The 18160-nt window shown below is 42.2% G+C and overlaps 1 protein-coding gene across 2 annotated transcripts; it reads left to right on the top strand.

Annotated features, from left to right (window-relative positions):
- Positions 1-782: 782 nt before the first annotated feature.
- Positions 783-5088, top strand: PMAIP1 (phorbol-12-myristate-13-acetate-induced protein 1). 2 transcript variants are annotated; one of them, XM_063795792.1, is made up of 3 exons: positions 820-1022; positions 1215-1356; positions 3433-5088. In XM_063795792.1, exons 1-3 carry the CDS (start codon positions 965-967, stop codon positions 3695-3697), a joined length of 465 nt encoding a protein of 154 aa, XP_063651862.1. In that variant the 5' UTR covers positions 820-964; the 3' UTR covers positions 3698-5088. The 2 variants fall into 2 exon arrangements, with proteins under 2 accessions (XP_001143422.1, XP_063651862.1); XM_001143422.6 differs by lacking the exon at positions 1215-1356 and having other exon boundaries at positions 783-1022.
- Positions 5089-18160: the final 13072 nt, after the last annotated feature.

The raw sequence follows: 18160 nt of genomic DNA on the forward strand, positions 1-18160 counted from the left end.
AATAATTTCACGTTCCCAGGTAGCTCAGCCCTCCCACAAAAGATTTGAACGTTTTCCATATGATAACGATCCACTCGTTTTTGCTAAACATCCACAATGGGCGATATCGACCTATCTGGAAGGACACACACAAATCCCTTCCCAACTCAAACACGATGTTCTTTCTGGCTGGCACCAGGGCTTCTGTTTGCAGTGACTTCCTGGGACCCGGAGCTTTCTCACAGGGCCTCTGGCATCTCCTCTGCGGTGATTAAGGTTCTTCTCATTTCCCTTCCCTGTTACTGCCCATACTCTTCAAGTTCGAAAAGTTTCCTTTTCCAATCTCTTTTCTGGGCTTGTTTACCCAAGTCTCTAATTGCCAAGGCCTCTGGTCTCTCCCCACCCACAACTTTCCTCCTGGTTAAACCCTTCCCCTCCCGCCACTCCCAGCTCCCGCCACTCCCAGCTCCCGCCACCACTGCCGCTGACGACGTCCAGCGTTTGCAGATGGTCAAAGCCGACCCCCTTCTCCTCCCACCTCGTTTTGTAAGGAAGTAATTTCGGGGCCGAGCGCTCTGCGCCCCCCGCCGCGGGTCGGCGCCGCCGCGGGTCGGGAGCGTGTCCGGGCAGGTCGCGCTCAGCGGGGTACTTCCCCGCCCGCCTGGGTCCCACGTCCGCTCCCATAACGCCGTCTGCGGGGCGGGGACAGGGGCGGGGACAGGGGCGGGCCGGGCGTCTAGTTTCCCTACGTCACCAGGGAAGTTCTCACTGGACAAATGCGTGGTCTCTGGCGCGGGGACCTCAGAGTTTCCCGGGCACTCACCGTGTGTAGTTGGCATCTCCGCGCGTCCGGACACCCGATCCCAGCATCCCTGCCTGCGGGACTGTTCGTGTTCAGCTCGCGTCCTGCAGCTGTCCGAGGTGCTCCAGTTGGAGGCTGAGGTTCCCGGGCTCTGTAGCTGAGTGGGCGGCGGCACCGGCGGAGATGCCTGGGAAGAAGGCGCGCAAGAACGCTCAACCGAGCCCCGCGCGGGCTCCAGCAGGTACCGACCCGCTGGGGCCAGCGAAGACCCAGGCCGGGCGGGGTCGGGGCCGGGGTCGAGGTCTCGGCTGGGGCGGGCTCAGCTCGTCGGGGGTCAAGCACAGACTGCACGGGGGTCAAGGTCGGGCCAGGTCTGTGCCCTGGCGCGAGCCTTAGGGGCGCCTCCAGAAAGTTCTTCGGGGTTTTTCCCCAGGACCGGCGGGTACGGCGAGGGACCAAGCCGGATTTGGGATTGGGATGCAGCTGCGTTTCACCAGGGGCAAAAAGCTCCTTTCCTCCTCTCTTTCCTCCTGGCCACTTGCCCTTCCCCGGGGGCACGAGGAACAAGTGCAAGTGTAGGCGGCTGTCTCTAGGAGAAAGTCATTGTCGCGGCAGAAGGGGCAGGAGAGAGCCCCGGGGACCGCCTGGACTCCCAGCGCTTCCAGAGACGGCCCCACAAGGGCCCCTGTGTTCAGGACCCTAGAAAATCTTGTAACATTTAAATAATCGATATTGTGGGAGGTGGGGATAGGAGAATAGGAGTTAGTCCGCTCCTTTTTTTCATTCATTCATTCATTCGCACTCCCCACCCCGATACATACAGCTCCATCGTAACTTTTCAGGCCAGCGCCCCGGCCCCATGCTTTTTCTAAATCTAAACAGAGAACCCAGTCACTGCCCAGAGCCCGAAGTCTGTGTGGGCCATACTGCTGTTGCATCAGACGATTATACGCCCCCCCCCCCCCACCTTTTAAGTTACTTTCATTTTATAGAGCTCCTGGGGCGTGCGAAGGAAGTGGTGCATTGCAAATGTGACCATGCCTAAGTTGGTAACAGGCTGCTGTCTCTGGCGCTTGTGTGGGATGGAAAAAGCTTTGTCTACCTTTTGTGATGTCTTAGGATTCTGACCTTGTTTCTTTCTGAGGGATCTTACCTATGCATAGCACTTTCTGGTCCGACTTAATTCCCAAGAACAGGAAGCAGCACAAAGTCCCTCTTAAACTTGATTTGATTGATACTAATACATTTATAGGTGTGTAATGCAATTTTTAAAAAATTAAGGAAATGACCGGGAAGTATTTTCTGCCTTGTTTTCTACATTTTTGGTGAAAGGGATAACTTTTCCACTTAGAATTCAGGGCTTCCAGTGTCGGATGCTGAATGGTATTTGGTTTTTCTTTTAGAACTGTATATTAATATATCTCAATCTCTGTAGACAACATGTCTATGTAAATACTTCCCAATATGTTTGATCTTGTAGCCCATAAAGAATAACATCTTAAGGGATTTATTAGGTCTCTTGGTGTAGGAGTTAGGAAAGATTTCACTCACTTCTTGTAGAGAGAAATTGGTTGAAATATAGGTTTAAGATTTTGCTTTACTATATATTGACAGCTTTGATTTATTTTGAGCCTAAATACGGTATTTTCAGGGTCGATTTATAAAATAGACCAGATTTTAATTTGTAATCATGATTTTTAATGTTTGTAATCATGAAGTGTACCCGAAAGACCTCAAGCTGCTCTTTGAAATATTCAAGAAAATTGAAATTATAGTCAGTATAGATATGATATTATAGTCAGTATAGTGTTAACTGCACTTACTGAAAAAAAGTGTACTTGGAAATTATAAGCATTATTTTTCTTAATATTCAGTTAGAATAACTCAATTCCAAAAAGTAGTAAACATGTGAATTAAACATTGCTTATTTTCTGCTCCTCTCATTTCCATAAAGGCAATGGATTGGTACATAATGGGGTTATAGGAAGAAGTGGGTTTACATTAAAATAGAAATGTTTAAATTATTTTAGAGAATGCGGACTTAATTTTAGGATAAGATTTTATGAGTCTTTTATGAGAAAATATCAGCGTTTTTTAACGAGAAAAAGAATACCTCTAGATTTGCCTATGTAATGAGAGTATAACCTAAGCTGTAAATTATTGCCATTTGAAAATCAAATCCTACTTGAAAGCCACATGGAACTTGACTTCTGTTTCCCAGCCAACCTTAAATGAAGAGAAAAAGATGACATCATCTAAGGCTGGTGACTTATGCTACTCTTTGTAGCATTGCTTTTAAAATAAACAAAGTGGTTTTACAATGTTCTCACATCCCAAAGAATGATAATGCTACTCTTTGTGGTATTTGACATATTTGAAAGTAAGGTAACACTTGCCTCATCCAGGATGCGTTTTTTAAAAACTCAAAGTAAATGTCTTTATTCTTACCTTAACGATTGCTTTCGGTGAGTCACAATGTGTGTAAGTGTGTGTGTGTGTCACATTTGGAAAACAGGTGCACATAAAGCCAAAGTTAAGAGAAATGCTTCCTGGGATACTCAATTTGTCACTAGTGTGGGCATATTAGGTCTTGCTGGTTACAGTCTGTAATATCATCAATGTTCATGTCCATGTTTTGCTTTCCTTCTCAGAGCTGGAAGTCGAGTGTGCTACTCAACTCAGGAGATTTGGAGACAAACTGAACTTCCGGCAGAAACTTCTGAATCTGATATCCAAACTCTTCTGCTCAGGAACCTGACTGCATCAAAAACTTGCATGAGGGGACTCCTTCAAAAGAGTTTTCTCAGGAGGTGCACGTTTCATCAATTTGAAGAAAGACTGCATTGTAATTGGGAGGAATGTGAAGGTGCATTCATGGGTGCCCTTGGAAACGGAAGATGGAATACATCAAAGTGAATTTCTGTTCAAGATTTCCCAGATTATCATTCTTTGGGATGAGAGAACATTATAAAACCACTTTGTTTATTTTAAAGCAAGAATGGAAGACCCTTGAAAATAAAGAAGTAATTATTGACACATTTCTTTTTTACTTAGAGAATTGTTCTAGTGTTTTTGCCGAAGATTACCGCTGGCCTACTGTGAAGGGAGATGACCCGTGATTAGACTGGGCGGCTGGGGAGAAACAGTTCAGTGCATTGTTGTTGCTGTTTTTGGTGTTTTGCTTTTCAGTGCCAACTCAGCACATTGTATATGATTCGGTTTATACATATTACCTTGTTATAATGAAAAAACTCATTCTGAGAACACTGAAATGTTATACTTAGTGTTGATTTCTTCGGTCACTACACAACGTAAAATCATTTGTTTCTTTTGACTCAAATTGTATTGCTTCTGTTCAGATGATCTTTCATTCAATGTGTTCCTGTTGGGCATTACTAGAAACTATGGAAAACTGGAAAATAACTTTGAAAAAATTGGATAAAGTATAGGAGGGTTACTTGGGGCCAGTAAATCAGTAGACTGAACATTCAATATAATAAAAGAACATGAGGATCTTGTATAACCAGGGATAATAAAAAGAAAAAAGAAGTTGATTTTTAATTGATGTTTTGGAAACTTAGTAAAACAAATATTCAGAAGTAACTTGATAAGAAATGAATGTTTCTAAAGAAGTTTCTAAAGATTCGGAAAATGCTCCTTGTCACATTAGTTAGTGTGCATCCTACAAAAAGTGATCTCTTAATGTAAATTAAGAATATTTTCATAATTGGAATATACTTTTCTTAAAAAAAGGAACAGTTCTCATCTAGAATGAAAGTTCCATATATGCATTGGTGAATATATATGTATACACATACTTACATACTTATATGGGTATCTGTATAGATAATTTGTATTAGAGTATTATATAGCTTCTTAGTAGGGTCTCAAGTAAGTTTCATTTTTTTATCTGGGCTATATACAGTCCTCAAATAAATAATGTCTTGATTTTATTTCAGCAGGAATAATTTTATTTATTTTGCCTATTTATAATTAAAGTATTTTTCTTTAGTTTGAAAATGTGTATTAAAGTTACATTTTTGAGTTACAAGAGTCTTATAACTACTTGAATTTTTAGTTAAAATGTCTTAATGTAGGTTGTAGTCACTTTAGATGGAAAATTACCTCACATCTGTTTTCTTCAGTATTACTTAAGATTGTTTATTTAGTGGTAGAGAGTTTTTTTTTTTTCAGCCTAGAGGCAGCTATTTTACCATCTGGTATTTATGGTCTAATTTGTATTTAAACATATATACACATATAAAAGTTGATACTGTGGCAGTAAACTATTAAAAGTTTTCACTGTTCTTTTCTGTGTGTTAATTTTGTCTTCATCTTGTAAGCTACTAATTACTAAGTGTTCATTATCAAGCCAAAGTATTTTAACTGATTTCCATCAGCAGGCATCCTCTGACCTTCTGACCACACTGTCTCCTCCCAGTAGTTGGAGTAGAAAATATAGGGGAGTTTGCATGATTTCTGCTCTCAAGGGACTTACACTTTAATTGGGAGGGGAAATAGTGAAAAATAGGAAATGAATGCCCAACATAGGTCCTTTTTTTTTTTTTTTTTCTGAGACAGAGTCTTGCTCTGTCGCCCAGGCTGGAGTGCATTGGCACAATTTTGGCTCACTGCAACCTCTGCCTCCTGGGTCTAAGTGATTCTCGTGCTAAAGCCTCCCCCACACGCCACCACACTGGGTAATTTTTGTGTTTTTAGTAGAGACGGGGATTTCACCATGTTGGCCAGGCTGGTCTTGAACTCCTGGCCTCAAGTCATCTGCCCGCCTCCGCCTCCCAAAGTGCTGGGATTACAGCCTATACAGATTCATGATCTAATTAGAGGTGTTTTGTGAGCTGGCATCCTTGACTGCTCCTGGGTCTGTCTGGCAAGAGGAGCTGCAGTGCAGTTTCCTTTTTGGCGACCTCACGCTTCTTCCTCTGCTTCCAGCCGTAGAGTAGCAAAGATTGCTTCATCTGAGGTTAGTCATGTGCAAAAGTAGGTGTAACTCAATGGCCTTCCTGAGTGTGAGAACTAAAAGATACCCCTAGTTTTTAGCTTCAATCTGGTAGCCACATCTTCACCCCACCTCTGCCAAGGGAAAGAGTCAGCTGACACCTTAGAATGTAAATTGCCTTCCTAACATGGGAAACGTGAGGGAAGAAGGAGGAGTTACTAGAGGAAAAGAAGAACCAGAGAGCTGAAGGATGCAGGGTTATGGGCAAGATACATAACAATCTGGAGGGAGAGGCTTTTGTCTGGGAAAGTGGGGTGGAGGTGGGAGCTTGGCTTCAGAAAGAGTGGGGACAAACTACATGATTTGATTTGAGAATCACTGAAAGAGTAACTCCTGTCTCTGAGCCTGTTCGCATAGCCAGAATTGTTTTGCTAAAAGTGCACCTTATTAGTTCTCGCCACCACTAGAAAACAAGGGAAAAAAGTGTACCTCAGGCTCTTCTTTTATATAAAGAGTAGCACATGAAGGCTTAGGCACAGATTCACAATCTTCAGATATTAGAGCTATATATTTTTTGAGAACCATATTTTAATGTTAAAAAATGTCCAAGATGTTCAGGCAATTCTAATTATATCTGTTGACTGACAAAAACTGCTAGCTTTTAAATTTGCATTTATATTATAAAAGAAAATGTATCTATCCGTGAATAAGTTGTTCTTCACTTTAAAGAACTGTGTGCTGTGATTTGGGTTTTGGAATCCATTGCAATAACTCTACAAACTCCTCCCTGCCCCACTTCCTCTCAATCACGGAGCAGAAACCACCTAAAGGGTCAAAAATCCTGTAAATCTCATTGTCAATCGTCAAAGGGGACGATCCATCAGGAAGAGAACAAACACCTTAAAAATAGAATAGTGACTGGAAGTGCTGCGGTACAAGGAGTATCCCACTTTAGAATCTTGAAGTTGGACTTTCAAGGCAAAATCATGAATGAGCTGTGTGACCTTGGGCAAGACAACCTCTCTGAGCCACAGTTAATCTCTGAAATTGAGACTTAGATCATCTTTAAGGTCCCCTGAAGTTTGAATCATAAAATGGGATGGCAAAGGAGTCTGAAGGTCTCCCACCATAGTTGCAAGTCTGTTGGCCCCCACTCCTGAGCTCATTTCAGACACTAAGAGGAAAGTTAAGGGTTTGCAAAAAGAAGCAGGGGAGTGGGATTTTAAAAGACGCCCCCCCCAAATTTCTGTTTTCTGGATTCTTCCCCCAAACATTGATTCTAAATCTTAGAGGAGGTTGAGTGGGAACCTCTTGGACTTGTATTTTCTTAGAAAGGAGAGTTTGCTATGCATGCAAGCTTTCCCAGTGATGGTATCACTGCCAGAATTCCTTCTTATGTGGAGCTGAAAGTAGATAGGGTCACTTGATAGACATACCCTGCGGTGTCATCACGTGAATTTTCTCAAGTAATAGTTCATGGTTAAAGACCAAAACATTTGTCAATACCGCCCAGGCACTAACTTTAGTCTCTCTTCTAAAAACTTTCAGAAATCTGTTTAGCCAATTCAGGGTGAAACATTCATGCTCACGATTTATTCCCTTATGGTTTTCTTCCAAATATACCATTCTTCAAATCACCAGAGAAACAGGAGAGTTGGTAAGAGTTATAGATGGGGATTTTGGATTCTTTAATTTATCAAGTAATTAACCACATGCTCTGGGCACCTCCCAACCACCCCCCGCCCTGATACAGTCCATGTAATCTATGCTGTCTGCCATTAGACATTGCTCAGTGCGAGAAGCCTCAGCCTGGATTTACACTGTGCAATAAGATAGAATAGAACAACATAGAATGTGCAAATAACTCCTTGATATTTCTTGTGTTTTAGGAAAATGCCTCTATTGTTCTTCTCATGCTCTCTCACTATGATCTCTAGCAGAGCCTATGACATTTGCCCATTTCCAAATTCACATCTTTACTCAGCCATTTTCAAAACGACTATGTCCCTCTCCCACAATTGTCATTGTCATTGCCTCCGGCTTCAGAATTGTCATTTCGCCACTTTGTGCAACTCTGGATAAATATTTGATCTCTGTTTTCTTATAAACTGGTCTAAAATATATCTATTTCAAAGCATCATTGAAAATCAAATGAGATGAGATGAATATAGTGCCTGGTTCACAGTCAGTGTCCAGTAAGTGTGAGTTAACTTTCCCGACAAGATGGAGGGAGGGTTAGAGGTTAGCTTTCCTACAAAGCTATGGAAGATCTTACCCAATTAAGGTTGTTAGACTGAAATGAAACCTTTCAAAGGAAAGACGTTTGAAACGTTTCAAATGAAACCTTTCAAAGGAAAGCAGTGGTGGAGCTGGAGGGGAAGTGGCAGTTTTTCCCTTGATGAGGTCATCTGCTTTTAATTTATAAACTCTTAGTAATGGTAAACCGTTTTTTTTCTTCACCTGGTATACAACAGCTTTCACAAGCACTATTGAATTGTCCAAAGCCCCTTGCATGTATTCATATAAAAATTCAGGTCCTGATTTACATACATTTCAAGAAGTAGAAAGAAAGTTCCGGTCTAGTTATTTTTGACTGGGGTAAGGCTAGATTTCGGTACAGTAATTTTTCAAAAGGGAATCTTGAAATGCTCTCTCTGAGATAAGACAAAAAAAAAGTGTTAATTTGGAAAACACAGGTCAAACCCCAGCTGCCTTTGTTTTTGGCTTTATGGAGTCAGTTGCACCCATTCACAGGGGTGCAACACTGCTACGTTAACACTATACTCACATGACTCATATATACTTATATATACATGTATGTACGTATATACACATATGAGTATATACTAATAGAACAAAACTTCCACTAGATAAATACTACTCACTGACAAACCCATCATGTGCCAAATACTTTAGAAACATAACTTTATTAATCCATGTGGTGCTCAGACACTCCTATTCGGAAGGTATGATTATCTTTTTCATTCTAGGAAGCAGTCTCAGAGAATCAGCAGTGTCCTCAAAGTCCCAAAGTAGTCGATTGGCAAATGAGGAGAAGTCACAGGATTTGAACTTGGGCTTTTCTTTCTTTTTTCTTTTTTTTTTCTTTTTTGAGACAATCTAGCTCTATTGCCCAGGCTGGAGTGCAGTGGTGCAATCTCAGCTCATTGCAGCCTCCATCTCCTTGGTTCAAGCGATTCTCGTGCCTCAGCCTCCTGAGTAGCTGGGATTTTAGGCTCACACCATCACGCCTGGCTATTTTTGCATTTTTAGTAGAGACAGGGTTTTGCCATGTTGGCCAGGCTGGTCTTGAACTCCTGACCTCAAGTGATCCGCTCTCCTCGGCCTTCCAAAGTGCTGGGATTACAGGTGTGAGCCACCTCGCCCGGCCTGAACTTGTGTCTTTCTGACCTCAAAATTCTTTTATCTTCCTACCACAACGCGACTGCCTCCCAGCATGGGGCTGGAGGCAGGATCCCCATCCCAGAGCAACGCTAGTTTGTTTTCCATCCTGAGTCTCATTAATTACAACCAAGGTTTACACCTCGGGGTGTTCCGAGGAAGGCTGATGATTAAGCCAGCTGATAGGCAAAAAAAAAGACTGATCATTGCAGCCCCTATTTGCACTCATCTGGTATAGGGGCTTTCCAATCTGCAGCAATAAATGAGACTAACCCTATAAACTGTCTCACGTTAATCTAAGAAGGTAGGTAGAGCAAGCCAGTCAGGCACAGTCAGGTGGCATCTCACTCCCGGAGGGATTTTGTGGTGGAGGAGAACAGGATTAATTCTGAAAGAAACAGCATTCATGGGCTCGCTTTTTACCAACTTAAGCCAAAACAGCACCTACTGAGACGGACCTGCAGGAGCTATTTGTAAATGGAAAGAAAGGTATTAAAAGAAGCCTGTCAAAACAGCAACGGGTGTGTTTTTTCGGCTCCCCTGCAGTATCCACCCTATTTCAGCAAGTCTAGGCAGAAGTCAGGAAGGAAGATTAAATGGCTGCCACTACTTTAAAAAAAATCAAACAACAGAGAACATCTAGACTAACCAGTGTATATTTGTGATGATTCATTTTGGACAAGTGTTGGGAACCCGTCAGAAATCAACGGGTGGTTATATTGTGAAATCCTCTGGTTTTAGAAAGCCTGCATTTGTAGTAAGAGATTCCCAAATGCTGTCTTCAAGAAATACGCATTTATTGATTCATCAGGAAAACACTCCCCTTTTCCTATCTGAACAAAAATGACACAATACAGCGCTGGCCACTGAAGTGAGAAAACAGCTCCTTCAGCCCTTTCAAAATCTTTACTGATGTTATATTAAAATGAACAGGTTTCTGAGAACTAGAAAGTCAAGACTTTCAAAATGTCATTATAGAGGAATAGAAGGAAGTCAGGCTAATAACTTATCAATGACTCCTGAGCTACCCTGCTATTCAGAGACCTTTCCCGGAGTCTTGGAAAGCACCTAGTCTGGGTGATAAATCTAGACTTTTTTTCTGAACTTTAAATTAACGTAAACAAGGACAAAGGGCAGTAACAAGGCGTCAGTGTGTTACTTACCAACCATACTATTTTTAGAATAAGTTGGCTAACTTAAAAAGTATGTATACTTGCTTAAAACACACTTTCCTGTAAGTTTCAACCCAAGTTATCTTACACTTACCCTGAAATTTTTTCTTTAAAAATATTGTGGGAGGCCACAGATATTGGCCCTTTTCTTTATGAAAGCATTTTATTGTTTCATCCTTAATGAATATGGAAATTTGTTTGGTACCGGCTTGCCTCTGACTGTCCCGCTTTTAAAACTGAAAGTCCCTTGGCCAGATGCCTGTGGCTAATACCTGAAATCCCAGCATTTTGGAAGGCCAAGGCAGGAGGATCACTAGAGCCCAGGAGTTCACCACCAGCCTGGGCAACGTGGTGAAACTCTGTCTCTACTAAAAATCCAAAAATTAGCCAGGCATGGTGGCACGTGCCTGTAATCCCAGCTACTTGGGAGGCTGAGGCACCAGAATTGATTGAACCAGGGAGGCAGAGGTTGCAGTGAGCAGAGACCGAGCCACTGTACTTCAGCCTGGGTGACAGCGCGAAATTCTGTCTCAAAAATAAATAAAATAAATAAAAACAGGCTGGGTGTTGTGGCTCACGTCTGTAATCCCAAAACTTTGGGAGACTGAGGTGGGTGGATCACCTGAGGTCGGGAGTTGGAGACCAGCCTGGCCAACATGGTGAAACCCTGTCTCTACTGAAAATACAAAAATTAGCCAGGCATGTGGTGCTGCCCCTGTGGTCCCAGCTACTCGGGAGGCTGAGGAAGGAGAATTGCTTGAACCCGGGAGGTGGAGGTTGCAGTGAGCCGAGATCGTGCCACTGTACTCCAGCCTGGGAGACAGAGGGAGATTTCATCTCATAAAATAAAATAAATAAATACAAATATAAATAAATAAAATAAAACTGAAAGTACCATGTCCTGGAAATGCTCTCATTTCCAGGCAAATCAGGCGAGTCACCCTTGTAAGGTTGTAATGTGATTCCATGTGAAATGTTAGTAGATTTAACCCTAAGAATCTACATCTAAGTAGCTATATCCTACTAACTTTTTTTTTTTTTTTTTTTGAGACAAGGTCTTGCTCTGTTACCCAGGATGGAGTGCAGTGGCACAATCTCAGCTCACTGTAACCTCTAGACTCTTGGGTTCAAGGGATTCTCCTGCCTCTGCTTCTCTAGTAACTGGGATTACAGGTGTGTGCCGGCACACCCAGCTAATTTTTGTATTTTAAGTAGAGATGGGGTTTCACCATGTTGGCCAAGCTGGTCTCAAACTCCTGACCTCCGCCCATTTCGGCCTCCCACAGTGTTGGGATACAAGCATAAGCCACCACACCCGGCCCCCACTTACTTTTTTTCACCACTTTTGACTCAGTTTTGAGAAGGATATAATCATTATTCCCTGCCTATCACAAGTATCACTAGAGGATTAAAAGATACCATGGAGTCAAAACTCTCAGCCCAGGGCATGACTGTTCATAAGCCACCAGTAAATGGCTGAAAAAAAAATACTTTGTAGGATTACAGAGAGTTTACAAAAGCCAAATGTTATCATAGCTGTTGGAATTATTAAGTACAAAATGAGTGAAGAGATAAAGACATTCCTCCTGATTTATGGACTTTACAGTTGAGAAGACAGATGAACACAACCAGATGAAATATCTGCAAATAGTTCAGAACTTAAAGTTATAAGCCAAGAAAGTATTCACTAGAAAAAAGAAAAAATGGCTGGGTGCAGTGACTCACTGCTGCAGTTCCAGCACTTTCAGAGGCCAAGGTCGGGGGATCGCTAGAGCCCAGGAGTTTAAGACCAGCTTGGGCAACACGAGGAAACCTTGTCTCTACAAAAAATAAAAATTAAAAATAATTAGCTGGCATAGTGGAGTGTGCCTGTAGCCCCAGCTGCTTGGTGGGATGAGGCTGGAGGATGGCCAGAGTCCAGTAGGTCTAGGCTACAGTGAGCTAAGAACATGCCACCACACTTTAGCCTGGGCCATAGAGCAAGCCTGTCTCAACATAAGAAAAAAAAGTCAGGTAATATCAGTTACTTTTTATTTCAAGTAAAGAAAGGTGTTTATTTCACAATCAGATAAGTTATTTTATTGTCAAAATCACTAGTGACTTAATTAATGAGCAGGTCTACCAAGTTATTATTGGGACTGCTTTTCCAAAAACTAGTTGCTTTGTTGACTTCCTCAAATATACTGTACTTTTGCCATGTTGTAATCTGTCTTCCATCTCCATTTTTTTTTCCACAGTTACTGTTTTCCTAAAGGTCACTAGCTGTCTAATTGCCACATCCAAAGGCCTCTTTTTACATTGCATCACGCTAAACCTCTGAGAGTCATCTCCTCCTTCAAACTCATGTAAAGTGATTGGCATGTCTCCATGCACCTCGAGCCCTCTTAACTCTACTTAGCAAGTTCCTCTTCCCTTTTGTTCCTTAAGTTTCACAAGGTTCATCTTTCAACCATGTTATCTAAGAGTAATGACCTCATGTGCCCTCTTTAAGTTAATTGATTTCCAATTTTCATCTTTCATCTGGCTTCTCTTCCCCTCTCCCAAGCTCTGTCTCTCTGCTTCCCTTTTAAGGATTTGTTTATGCTCTTCATCAACTCTGGATTTCTTTCTTTTCTTATTTTTACTGCTCAAAGCTCTGTCATCCTTCAAGGTCCATGTCAAAATCCATTTCCTCTGAGAATTCTTTTCAGATTGTTCAGAACAGAAAGGACATTCTATCTTTTAGATTCCCATAGCACATTTTTCTTTTCCAGATCATTACTTCATTGTTGATTCCTTATGGACAAGTGTTGGGGACCTGGCAGGGAAAAATGGGTGGTTATATTACGAAATTCTTTGATTTCACGAAGGTTACTTTTTTAGTAGGAGGTTCCCACATGTTCTCTCTTCAACAAACACACATTTATTAATTTGTCAGAAAAATACCCCTCTTTTCCCATGTGAAAACAAAGACTTGTGCAATACAATATAGCACATGAAATTATAGGCATAACAGGTTTTGTCTGCCTCTTCAACTTGATTATATGTTCCTGTAGTTATAACATAGATCTAATTTATTTTTCCCCCTGCTTCACTTAGCAAAATGACTATTATTCATTTGTTCACTCATTCATTCATTCATCCATAAAATAATTTTTGACCAGATGTGCCAAGAACTATTTGACATAGAGATACTGAGATAGAACAACCAGGAGGACATACTACAGCCTCAAATATCTCAAAGTCTATTGGGAACAACAATTCAAAAATTAATTAAAGGCTTAATTATAATTAAACCTTTAATACAGTGCTAGGAGGTGAGTAGAAAGCACTGTGGAAGCTCTGAAGAGGCTCACAAAATGTGTGTATGTGTGTGTGAGCCTGGCAGGAGGGATTGAAGTCTTCATGGAATAGAGGTTGCCTGAAATGATTGTTTTAGTTACATATTACTGTAATAAATTACTCAGAAATTTAGCAGCTTAAAACAGCATGCACTTATTGTCTCCTAGTTTCTGTGGATCAAGATTCTGAGCATGGATTAGCTGGATCTTCTCCTTCAGAGTCTCTGACAAAGCTGCAATCAAGTTATTGGCTAGGGCTGTGGTCTCAACTGAAGGCTCCAATGGAGAAGGATTCATTCTAAGCTCTCTTGTGGTTGTTGGAAGGACTTGATTTTGACACTGTTGTTGCCTGAAGGCCTCAGTTCCTAACTGGCAGTTGTCAAGAGGCCATCCTCTATTTTTTGCCACCTAGGCCTCTCCAGCCTGCTTCCTCAAAAGAAACATTTGAGGAGAACCAGAGAGAGAAAGTGCAAACAAGATGGAAGTCACCGTCATGTATAATCTAATCATGGAAGTGACCTCTCGTCCCTTTCATTATATTCTATTTCCTAGAAATAAGTCACCAGGTCAGACCTATACTTGGGGAAAAGGGATCACACAAGATGTGAAAAGTAGGAGTTGGGGATTCTTGAGTTTTTTATTTTTTTCTTTTTGGCAGGGTTTTGCTTTTTCACCCAGGTTGGAGTTTAGTGGCACAATCATAGCTCACTGTAGTGTTGACCTCCTGGGCTCAAGGATCCTCTCACCTCAGCCTCCTAAGTAGCAGGGACCACAGATGTGTGCCACCATGCCTGGCTAAGTTTTTAAAATTTTATGCTTATTTATTCATTTTTCTGACCTAAGGTCTCACTCTGTTACCCAAACTGGAGTGCAGTGTTTTGATCATGGCTCACTGCAGCCTTGACTTCCTGGGCTCAAGTGATGCTCCTACCTCAGTCTCCCATGGAGCTGGGACCACTTGTGCATGCCACTACTCCCTGCTAATATTTTTTTAAATTTTTGGTAGAGATGGGATCTCTCTCTGTTTCCCAGGCTGGTCTCAAACTACTGGCCTCAAGCTTTCTTCCTTCCTTGGCCTTTCAAAGTTCTGGGATTACAGGTGTGAGCCACTGTGCCTGGCCAAGGATCCGTTATTAAAGGCTGTCCACCACCACAATGAGTCTTAAAGAATAAGACGTTAACTCAAGACATCTTGCTCAGGCAAATGCATGATGAAGAGAACACATATGGCAACATGAATAGGAGACACTTTCGTGCTGCTGGGTTTTAAAGTTTAAAGTAGGAGATGAAGGATTCAAGCCTGGAGAGTTAAGCAGGGTGTGGTTTGTCATATGAAGGGGCTTGGACTTTATCTTGTAAATTGATTGGGCTAGTATAAGAAGGAGTAAATGGAAAGTTGAAATTTTAGATACCTCGATCTGGTGCCTGGATAGAGGACAGATTTGAGAGGGATACATCTAGAATGTGAGAAGCCATGAAGACCTCAGTGTTGGCAGTCTTTTAGGGTAGGAGAAGAGGAAATGGGCTTGAGATATTAAAAAAGGTAAAGTGGGTTGAATTTTATTTGTTACGTCTGGGGATACTTAGGGAGAAACATCTTTCAGACAGTGTGGATATATATCTATGAAGTTCAGGAAAGATCTTAGCCCCAAGTTTGTGAGTCATATAAATATCAGTGGTGGGTACAACTAGAAGAGTTGAAGAGAGAATGAAATGAAAATGAATCTGGGGAATAGAAGTATGTAAAGAATGTACAGAGAAAGAGAGGCCTGAAAGAATAAGAAGGAACAATCAGAAATGAATGCCAAGAGAAAATATTGGCCAGTCACAGTGTCTCACACCTATAATCCCAGAACTTTGAAAAGTCAAGGAAAGAGGAAAGCTTCAGCCCAGGAGTTTGAGGCCAGTCTGGGAAACATAGAAAGATCCCATCATTCAAGTCAAAGGATGAGAGGTGTTCAGATGCAGTAGAGAAATCCATCAGGATAAAGATTGAATGTCACTTTCACATTCATTCATTCACTCAATTCTTTATTTACCGGGCACTGAGCTAGGTATGGGCCATGAACAAGACTTGACATTTTTCCTTCCCCTAGGGAAGTTATAGTCCAGTGGGTAAGATGGACATTGGAGATAGTTACAAGTACCCAAAGTAAATACAGAAAGTGCCATGAGCAAAACTAAGAGGGCACAAAATATTCAAGTGGAATCTTTTTAAAAAGCAGAGCAGGGGCACAGTTTTAGAGGTTCCATCAAGGAAATCTCTTTTACCAAGCCAGGCAGGAAGGCTGGGGTGCGGATTCCTAGCAGCTCTCTTCTGTGGCTTAGGTGTCCCAGCTTGCTTGGAACAATTAATAGGTCTATCATTTGCCTTTTTTTTTTTTTTTTGAGGTAGAGTCTCCCTCTGTTGCCCAGGCTGGAGTGCAGTGGCGTGATCTCGGCTCACTGCAACCTCCACCTCCCGGATTCAAGCGATTCTCCTGCCTCAGCCTCCTGAGTAGCTGGGATTACAGGCACGTGCCACCACGCCCGGCTAATTTTTGTATTTTTAGGAGAGACAGGGTTTTACTATGTTGGTCAGGCTGGTCTCGATCTCCTGACTTCGTGATCCTCCTGCCTCGGCCTCCCAAAGTGTTGGGATTACAGGTGTGAGCCACTGCGCCTGGCCCAAGGTCTATCATTTGCTAAGGTAACTGTACAAAGTACCACAGACTGGGTGGGTTAAAGCAGCAAGAATTTTTTCTTTCACACAGTTTTGCAGTCCAGAGTCCAACATCAAGGTATCAGCAGGGCCATGCTCCCTCTGACGCCTGAAAAGGAGAATCCTTCCTTGCCTCTTCCTAGCATCTGGTGGTTTCTGGCAATCCTTGGTGTTCCTTGGCTTGTAAATGCATCATTCCAACCTCTGCCTCTGTTGCCACATGGCATTTCCCCTGTGTGTCTCGGCCTTCCATTCGTTTTGTCGTCTTCTTATAAGGACACCAGTCATACTGGATTACGACTCATCCTAATGAACTCATGTTAACTTGATTATATATACAGACTTGATTTCCAAATAAGGCCACATTTACATGGACTGGGAGTTAGGACTTCAACATATCTTTTGGGGGACACAATTCAACCCATAACAGGAGTTGTTTAAGATTAATTAGTAAAACTTCACTAAGGACGGTTTCAGTAGATGGATGAATGTTAGTATTATTACAGGATTTGCCTGACATCTGCTCAATAAATGAATTGGATAAGATAGATGGTAATCGTTGCTTTTCTCATATCTATGGTACTGTGTTAGGTCAGAGAAAACTGTTTCTGACTAGTGCTCACCACTGAGAAAGGAGAAAACATATTGGCCTGGCCTTTGCTAGCTCACAGGCCTTATTGGCTGGGCTGAGGCTTTTTTCTCTTTTCTTTCTTTTTTTTTTTTTTTTTGAGACAGGGTCTGGACTGCAGTGGCATGATCACTGCTAACTGCAGCCTCAAATTCTTGGGCTCAAGTGATCCTCCTGTCTCAGTCTCCCAAGTAGGTGGAACTATAGGCATGCACTACCATGCCTGGCTAATTTTAAACATTTTGTAGAGATAGGGTCTCACTGTGTTGCCTAGGCTGGTCTCAAACTCCTGGGCTCAAGAGATCTGCCCACTTCCACATCCCAAAGTATTGGGATTATAGGTGTGAGCCACTATACCTGGCCTAGAGCTGCAGTTTCTTTCTTTCTTTTTTTTTTTTTTTTGAGACGGAGTCTCACTGTGTCGCCCAGGCTGGAGTGCAGTGGTGCTCTCTGCTCACTGCAACCTCTGCCCTCCGAGTTCAAGCGATTCTCCTGCCTCAGCCTCCCAAGTAGCTGGGATTACAGGCATCTGCCCCCTCACCTGGCTAATTTTTTGTGTTTTTAGTAGAGATGGGGTTTCACAATCTTGGCCGGGCTTGGTCTTGAACTCCTGACCTTGTGATCCACCCGCCTTGGACTCCCAAAGTGCTGGGATTACAGGCATGAGCCACCACGAAGGGCTGAGGTTTCTTAACTGTTCTTGGCCTCACTCATCATTTGCCCAAAGAAAAGTCTGACCTGATAGGGGAGCCTCAGGGTGTCAGTGTGTCTCTGAAATTGTGTATAAAAGAGTTGTTGTTGTTTTTTTTTTTTTCCAGATGAAATCTATTGTACTTGTCACAGGAGTCTGTGACTCAGTAACACTTAAGAGCCACTGGACTGGATTTCCTATATTTAACCGCACATTAGAGTCACCTGCAGAGATTGCAAATGCCCCATCTCAATCCCAGAGACTCTTATTCAATTGGTCTGGGAGAGGGCTTATCCATCGGTATTTTTTAAGTTCCTCTAGTAATCTTGGTGTGCAGCTGGGTTGGGCACCACAGCACCAGACAATTCCTACACCCACCCTTTTGGCACTAATATTCAGATTCTGATACTCTCTACTCTTTATATAAATAATACGGCATATCCCATCAAAACTGCCATTGCCCTGGGGAGAGGGCTTGTTTAGAACCTGAGTATTAGGACTTAATATA

This window comes from Pan troglodytes, chromosome 17 (genome assembly GCF_028858775.2).
Source record: "Pan troglodytes isolate AG18354 chromosome 17, NHGRI_mPanTro3-v2.0_pri, whole genome shotgun sequence".
NCBI lineage: Eukaryota > Metazoa > Chordata > Mammalia > Primates > Hominidae > Pan > Pan troglodytes.

Excerpts from the sequence above, each read along its gene's own strand:
- PMAIP1 (XM_063795792.1), top strand. The coding sequence starts at position 965 with ATGCCTGGGAAGAAGGCGCGCAAGAACGCTCAACCGAGCCCCGCGCGG. Across the intron at positions 1,023-1,214 it reads CCCCGCGCGGGCTCCAGCAG|GACCGGCGGGTACGGCGAGG; the intron begins GTACCGACCCGC and ends GTTTTTCCCCAG. Across the intron at positions 1,357-3,432 it reads CACGAGGAACAAGTGCAAGT|AGCTGGAAGTCGAGTGTGCT; the intron begins GTAGGCGGCTGT and ends TTTCCTTCTCAG.